The sequence below is a fragment of the Acanthamoeba castellanii genome, assembly GCF_000313135.1.
Source record: "Acanthamoeba castellanii str. Neff unplaced genomic scaffold scf7180000084712, whole genome shotgun sequence".
Taxonomy (NCBI): domain Eukaryota; phylum Discosea; order Longamoebia; family Acanthamoebidae; genus Acanthamoeba; species Acanthamoeba castellanii.
The window spans coordinates 1-6,853 of record NW_004457363.1 but is presented as its reverse complement, the minus strand read 5'-3'; the positions used below and the strand labels follow the sequence as shown (position 1 = coordinate 6,853).

Genomic DNA, 6,853 nt, shown 5'->3' with positions numbered 1-6,853 from the left:
CCATGTGCAGGTTCTCCATTCTCATCTCCTGTCGTGTCGTGTGTCGTGTCGTGTCGTGTCGTGTCGTGTCGTGCTGCGTCTCATATGTTGTATTTTCGCCCCCCCCCAATCGTAGGAAGCACATACCATCACACCCCGTCGAAATGGAGTTCTGGTTCCTCAAGCGCGTGGAGAAGGAGGCGCTGCTCAACCAAGGCGGCAAGCTGGGCAAGCACCACAGCCGCCTCAACTCGGCGCGCTCGCGCGAACGGGCTTCTTCTGCTTCATCGTCATCACAGCCCTTTGCCAGCGGCAGCGCCGACGAAGAAGCTGCGGCCCTGGACGACCGCGGGGAGAGCAGCAACGACGACATCGTCGCCCTCAACGCCAGCAGCAACAGCAGCATCAACGCCGTCGGCGACAATGACAACGACGACAACAAAAGCAGCAACAGCAACAACGACGAGGAGAGTAGCAGCCGAGACGAGCGAGCCGGCGCCGTAGCGTTGATGCCATCGCCCCAGCAACGTCGCGCAACCTTGTCGCAATCGACGAACAGCAGCAGCAGCGGCAGCGGCCCTAGCGAGGCGGTGGTGGCCGACAAGAAAAGAGACAGGGACCGTAACCATCCGTTCTACAAGGAGGAGAGCGACAAGTCCTTCCTGTGGGGCCGTGCCGGGCCACTGTCGTCGTGTTCGACGTCGACGTCGACATCACTCGACCCGGATGCGGCCGCGGCCGTGGCGGCCAACGCGGGCGCAGCCTCGGTCCTGCCGCCCAAGATCAAGAGCGGGTGGCGAGGCGTGTTCCGCAAGTACCACCAGCTGGAGCGCAACTGGAAGGACGGCAACTGCGCCGTGAAGACCCTCGTGTCTCGACGTCGCGTCTACTGCATTCTCTTCTCCGAGGAAAAGCAACTGCTGTGGAGCGGCAACGCCAAAGGTATGTACTGAACGTCTGATTTTTTTCTTTCTTTCTATGTTTTATTTTTTATTATTTTATTCAAACGTAAAGCTTACAAATATGTGAATATTCAATTTAAAAACCAGGAACGATAAAGCGACTGGACTTGATCAACTACTACCCGCTGCGGGAGATCAAGGCGCACGACTCGGCCATCAACTGTCTGCAAACGCTGGAGAATTGCAACACCTCGTGGGACGACGAAAATATCGCCTACCGAAGTCGATCACGACGAGGGTACCACGTCCAGTTATTGTTTGCATGGTGCGCGGCGGTGGGTGGTGGGCCGGCGGGCAGGAGCGGCAGCGGCGGCGGCAGCGCAAGACTCACACTCATTGGACAGGGAGCAAGACCATGTCAGGCAGCTGAAGTCGAGCCGAGAGGAGACGCGCGAGGAAGTGGCCGGGCTCGTGCCTCCCAGTAACGACAGCAACGACCTTCTGTTCTCATGTTCTTCCGATAACACCATCAAAGTCTGGCGGCAGAGCATCGTCTCCGACGAACCGCTGTCTGTAATGGGCGAAGGTACTCCACCTACGCCGCGTGTGTGCGTGTGTGCGCCGTGTCGATGATGCTTTTAATCACCGTTTTCTCTCACTTGGCCTCTCAGAGCAGGGTGGTCACCAGGGTCCGGTGCAAATGATCAAGCTCTGCGACGACGGCAACAAGCTCCTCTCCTGTTCTCTGGACCAAACCCTCAAGCTCTTCGATGTGAATACGTCCACGTGCATTGCCACTCTCAAGGTAATCCCACGACACGACACTCTTTCGCCTCTTCCTTCTTCGCTCCAAACAGTTTGGACGGTACGTGTCGTGTCGTGTCGTTGGTCGTGTCGTGTCGTGTCGTGTCATCTCGCGTGTAGGATACGACCGCCGTGCGCTGTGTACAGTTGGACAAGCAGACGGGATGTATTATATCGGGTGGCAGTGATGTACGTCTCGTCTAGCCGTCTACTTGAGTGCTTCAAGTTCGTCGACTGTACCTAAGCTGGTAACCGCACACAGGGAATGATCAAGCTGTGGGACCCACGCCTGAAGGGGAAGGGCGACTACGCCGCAGATTCGAGCGGGCCTGTGGCTTGCGTGTACAGAATTCCGACAGGTGCGCGTTTAGTCCTCCTCCTGCAACGCAGTTTACTGTCGCATGCGAGCTTCTTTATTTATTTAATGATAATGTGGTTTTTCTCTTATCTCTGGCCATGATTCGTTCTGTGCGTGTCGTGTGTCGTGTGTCGGCAGGGCTGGGCAAAGTAATGTGCCTGCAGGCCAACAATTCCAAGCTTTTCGTGGGCGGCGACAGCGACCGCAAACACAACTTCCCCATCTTCGTCTACAATCTCCAAAAGCTGACCGGTACGATCGTCGCACGCGCGACTGTGTGTCGTGTGTGTGTCGCCATCGGCTTCACACCGGGGAGTCTCACATGCGTTGGTTGGGTCTGCGCAGGAGTCGTGCGGCACTATGGCAAGTCGTTGATTCCATGCACCTCATCGGACTCCTACGCGGTCCTCAAGGAGGCCGAGTTCATGGGCCACAGCGACCGCATATGGACGCTCCAGGCATCCCTCGGGCGACTGGTCACCGGTGCGCTCCCAACCCTCGCCTTCCAACGGAAACACGACACACGCTAACAGCACACGCACACGCACCACCGCACGCGCACACGCACCACCGCACACGCAGGCTCGAGAGATGGCAACGTGAGAGTGTGGAACTACAGCCACTGCCCGAACGCCGCTGATAGCGTTGACAGGAAAGAGTCGGGCAGTTACATCCTCGGTAAACCGCACCAGAGGTACCCCTTGTCTCCACACACGACACACACGCCCGACAAGCACGATGATCCTCACGTGTTTGGTCATTTGGCTGCAAGGCATTCGAACTCCATCTATTGGCTGCAATTCTCGTCAACACGCATCGTCACTGCGTCGGCGGACCACACCATCAAGATCTGGAACTTTGCCTGACCTTGTACAGAACAACACCATGAAATAAAAATATTGTGTGTGCTATTTTATAATTATATGATATATTAAATGATATTTTCGGAGTTTATAGAGCGTGTTTGCATCTGCAATATTGAGTACAGTCGTCTCGAGATGGAAGACACAAGGCCGCCAGCAGAGGTGGCCTCTTCTGCGACAGTCGAGGTCGCAGGTGGGCGCGAGGAGGTTGCGGCAACGCCGCCCCCGCGGTTTATGCGCGAAGATGAGGTGGCCCAAAATCCTCCGGTCGCCCTTGCAAGCTATCCACGATCAGGTTCCCGTCCCTGCCATAAGCGTAATTGATTTAATCTTTACTTTATCTTTACGTTCAAGAAAAATTCAATTATTTTCGCTAATCTCAAATCAATCTGCTACAGGCAATTCGTTGCTCCGAGTACTGCTGGAGAAGGTAACCGGCCACATCACCGGCAGGTAACGACACTTCTCTTTTTATTTATGATTATTTTAATGTAAATGTAATTCTAAATAATGTTAATGTTACTATTATTCATAGCGATACACGACCGGACCGCAAGCTGAGCCGAGAGCTGTTGGATTATGGCCTTCTGGGCGAGGGCGTTGTCGACCTCTCCCAGGTGCGCTGCGCACCACCGCACACGCATCACCGCACACACGACCACACGACACACACAACAGGCAACTTTTACATTTATCTGACGCTACACCGTTGGTGGGCTCATCATCGATCAGGTGTGGATCGTGAAGACGCACTTTCCGGAGCGATTCGGGTACAAGCGGTACAAGGTGAAGAAGATCATTCTCCTCGTCCGCAACCCCTTCGACACGCTCGACTCCTACTTTAACATGGTACCGCTTGCAATCGCCACCTTAAGCAGTTGCAACCTTAAGGACCACCACCACCTTAACCGTAGTGGCAATGTTAACGCAGGTGCTGACGTCATCGCACACGAAGAGCCTGGACGAGAGCGAGTACGAGCGGCTGCAGCGCGAGTGGGACCAGCTGGTGCGACGCGAGATTCAGGTGTGGACCAAGTTCTACGAGTACTACCTCTTCGTGGCGCGCAGCAGCGGCGTACCGCTCAAGGTGGTGCGCTACGAGGACCTCATGACCCGCCGGTGGCACACCATGCGGGGCCTCATCTGCTTCCTCTACGACCTCAAGTCGCTCAAGGGCACCGTCTACGAAGAACGCATCCAAGCCCTCGCCACCCACGAACTCACACAAAGGTACAACTGTGTGTCGTGTGTCGTCGTGTGTCGTTGTGTGCGGCGTGTGTCGTCGTGTGTCATCGTGTGTCGTGTGTCGTCGTGTGTCGTCGTGTGTCGTCGTATGCTAAGGGTGTGTATGTGCAGTCATCAGGCGTACAAGCCGAGGAAGGGCAAGGTGGACCACTCGCTGGCGCACTTCTCCGAGGACCAGAAGTCGTTCATCCTGAAGCTCACGCGCGATGTGCTCTGCTACTTTGGCTACTCCAAATACCTGGACCTCCTCCGAGCGCCCTCGCCGTCGCCAGCGGCCGTGGGCGGCAGCGAACCGACGGTCGCTCCGGACCTAACGCAAAAGAACGAAAGCGGAGGCAAAAGCGAAAGCGAAAGCGAAGACCCAGAGCGAAAGGAGAAGAGGCGGACGGAAAAGGAGGAGATCGTGGCGTACATCCTCAAGAACTACCAGGACAGCCGAATCTATCTCACGCCTGGCCTTCTCCACGTCAACTTTGTACGACCTCTCATCTTCAATTATTTCTTATTTCTTATTTCTTTTATATTTAATTGCTTTAATTCTTATTGTATTAATTTTATTTATATTTGCTAACGTTAAGACATCATCACGCGCAGGGTTTGCCGCTGCGGGAGGTGAGTCCGACGGATCCGTTCGGGCGGGGCATGAGCTGGAAGAAGGAGGTGCTTGCGCTCAAGCCCGTCGCCCTCGAGCAGCCCACGAACAACCAACAATAAAAGTTGCCTCGTTGATGACAAAGCTGATGGTTTGTTGTGGCTTGTTGTGTACATTGGAAACATTTACATGATGAGTGGTGTGTTGGGTGTTGTTCAGTTGTTCAGTTGAGAAGGAAGTGAACGCTTGCTCGGGGCGGGGGCGACGATTGCGGGGGCGACGCCGCGGTCACGGGTGACTCATCACCCGCCACCGTTGGTGGTGCTCGAGACGGTGAGGCTGCCTGGGTCAGCCGCGCTCGGTCGAGCTTGACCTGCCGAGCGTATCTAATGCCGCAAGCGTTGCACAATCTGCAGAAAGTGGTGGGAGGAATGTCAGTCGACTGACTACACGACATGACCAGTTTTGCCAGCGGTCACATTACCACCGAAAAAAATAGAAATTGAACCTTGGTGATAAAACAGACGCCCTGCTTATTGGATACCATGAAAAAGGAAAGAAAAGAGGTAGAAATTTATCAATTCTTGTAATTTCTGCTGGACCTTCGCCGCAAAGGTTCGCAAGGTTGAGGTGGGGGGGCGTACGTGGAGGGACCGGTGGGACCGGTGCGCCATTGGCTGGTGAAGCGGGTCCCGCAGTGCTGACACGCCCTGTCGAACATGCGCTTGGTTCGTCGCCTCGGCGGCACCCCGCCAGCCGAAGGACATGGTTGCTGCAGGGATGCTGCCGAGTCCACGTTGGCTGTCTGCTTGAGCATCGGCCTCTTCTTAAGAGGCACAATTGTGTGGTGGCTACCCGATGTGGTAGTAGTGGGCAGCTGCTGGAATGGCAGGAATGGCAGGCCGTGCAGCTGGAGCACCCTCCGGCGTAGGAGGTGCGTGTTTGCCTCGAGCAAGCCCTGCTCGCCACTGGTCAGCTCGCCCTGCGCCTGCTTCTTCTGGGTCAGCCTGCTCACCGCATTCGCGAACATCGCGAGCAGCTGACCACCATGATCGGCTGCGGTGGTGGTGCTTGTGTTGAACATCGGTGGGCTTGGCTTGAGGTTGTGGTGGCGCTGGTCCGAGGGGAAGAATGACCTCTCTGGCCCCTGACGCTTCTGAAATAGTGAAAAAGTGCACCGGTACTGTTCGCCCATTCGCCGAGCCAGCTCGGTCCAACATTGGCCGGAACTGGGCTGCTACTGGCGTGGCCTGAAAAGAGCAAGAATGTGGTCTGCAAACAGGAAGCAGGCCCTACTTGGCAAGTGGAACACCTCCCCCTTAACCCAACGCTTAGCAGCAGTTGGCATCTCTGCCCTGCATGTGGAGATGCCGCAGAGATGTTGCTGACCTGAACTCACCTCCACCGCTTCACTGGGGGGAGCATCACTATCACCACTGGCAGCCCTGGGAGACAGCAATGATCATCTTTGACCACTTTGTGCAGCCTCTCGGTAAGGAGGCGATTGGTGACTTTTATCTTTATAAAGTTAAAGTTCGTTTTTGTTTCAAATAAATAAAATGAAAAATGCTTGTTTGTACATTGTGTGAAGGGGGGGTGAAGAGTATGTGTAGAAAGTGTGGACTATCGTTCCGTAAGGGACCGGTCGTCCACCGCCACTTCATCGTCGTCATCGAGGGTGTTGTCGCCGTTGTCCTCTTCGTCATTGCTGAGCAGCGAAAATCGGCGGTTGGTCTCCACGCCCACCAGCTCCACTTCGTCCTGGAACGGCCGCCCCGTAAACTGTGTTGTGTTGTTGACGTCAAGCTTCGTCGCACGCACCGCACGACACGCACCGCACACATGACACACACGAGTACCTTGAGGCGGTGCCAGATGTGGCCGCATTTGATGCTGGCCGCGATCTTCTTCTTGTACTTGAAGGCGCCGTAGACCACGAGCGAGAGGACGACCGACAGGGCGGTGAAGATGGCCAGCGACAGCAGGATCAGCTGCGTCGGGTCCTCCTCGCTGTGCTGCTTGTCCGGAATCGGCGTCGTACCGCCGCCGCCACCGCCACCGCCCTTGTCAGGCACCAGCGGCTGCGACCCGTCGTCCTTGATCCACACCG

The 6,853-nt window shown here is 55.7% G+C and overlaps 3 protein-coding genes across 3 annotated transcripts in view; 1 reads left to right on the top strand and 2 right to left on the bottom strand.

The window, feature by feature from the left end:
* ACA1_379630 (Fbox domain containing protein) overlaps positions 1 to 4,865 on the top strand; it is a gene marked incomplete at both ends in the record, with an annotated part of 10,001 nt that extends 5,136 nt beyond the window's left edge. The window contains 16 exons of the mRNA XM_004336345.1: positions 120 to 921; positions 1,029 to 1,163; positions 1,240 to 1,467; positions 1,553 to 1,686; positions 1,806 to 1,874; positions 1,948 to 2,044; positions 2,182 to 2,295; positions 2,389 to 2,526; positions 2,626 to 2,721; positions 3,100 to 3,201; positions 3,305 to 3,359; positions 3,442 to 3,523; positions 3,639 to 3,755; positions 3,838 to 4,136; positions 4,263 to 4,626; positions 4,746 to 4,865. Coding sequence (XP_004336393.1) covers positions 120 to 921; positions 1,029 to 1,163; positions 1,240 to 1,467; positions 1,553 to 1,686; positions 1,806 to 1,874; positions 1,948 to 2,044; positions 2,182 to 2,295; positions 2,389 to 2,526; positions 2,626 to 2,721; positions 3,100 to 3,201; positions 3,305 to 3,359; positions 3,442 to 3,523; positions 3,639 to 3,755; positions 3,838 to 4,136; positions 4,263 to 4,626; positions 4,746 to 4,865 — 2,952 coding nt within the window. The remainder of the gene's footprint in view (positions 1 to 119; positions 922 to 1,028; positions 1,164 to 1,239; positions 1,468 to 1,552; positions 1,687 to 1,805; positions 1,875 to 1,947; positions 2,045 to 2,181; positions 2,296 to 2,388; positions 2,527 to 2,625; positions 2,722 to 3,099; positions 3,202 to 3,304; positions 3,360 to 3,441; positions 3,524 to 3,638; positions 3,756 to 3,837; positions 4,137 to 4,262; positions 4,627 to 4,745) is intronic.
* A 101-nt stretch (positions 4,866 to 4,966) lies between these two features.
* On the bottom strand, positions 4,967 to 5,827 carry ACA1_379620 (GATA zinc finger domain containing protein; the record flags this gene model as incomplete). The annotated part of the gene is made up of 2 exons (XM_004336344.1): positions 4,967 to 5,153; positions 5,388 to 5,827. The coding sequence occupies 2 exons, from the start codon at positions 5,825 to 5,827 to the stop codon at positions 4,967 to 4,969; spliced, it is 627 nt and encodes a 208-aa protein (XP_004336392.1).
* Positions 5,828 to 6,366: 539 nt separating this feature from the next.
* ACA1_379610 (uncharacterized protein) lies at positions 6,367 to 6,821 on the bottom strand (the record flags this gene model as incomplete). Its single annotated transcript, XM_004336343.1, has 2 exons — positions 6,367 to 6,525; positions 6,603 to 6,821. Coding segments are annotated over 2 exons (378 nt in total), but the record flags the coding sequence as incomplete, so codon positions are not given.
* Between the last annotated feature and the right edge of the window lie 32 nt (positions 6,822 to 6,853).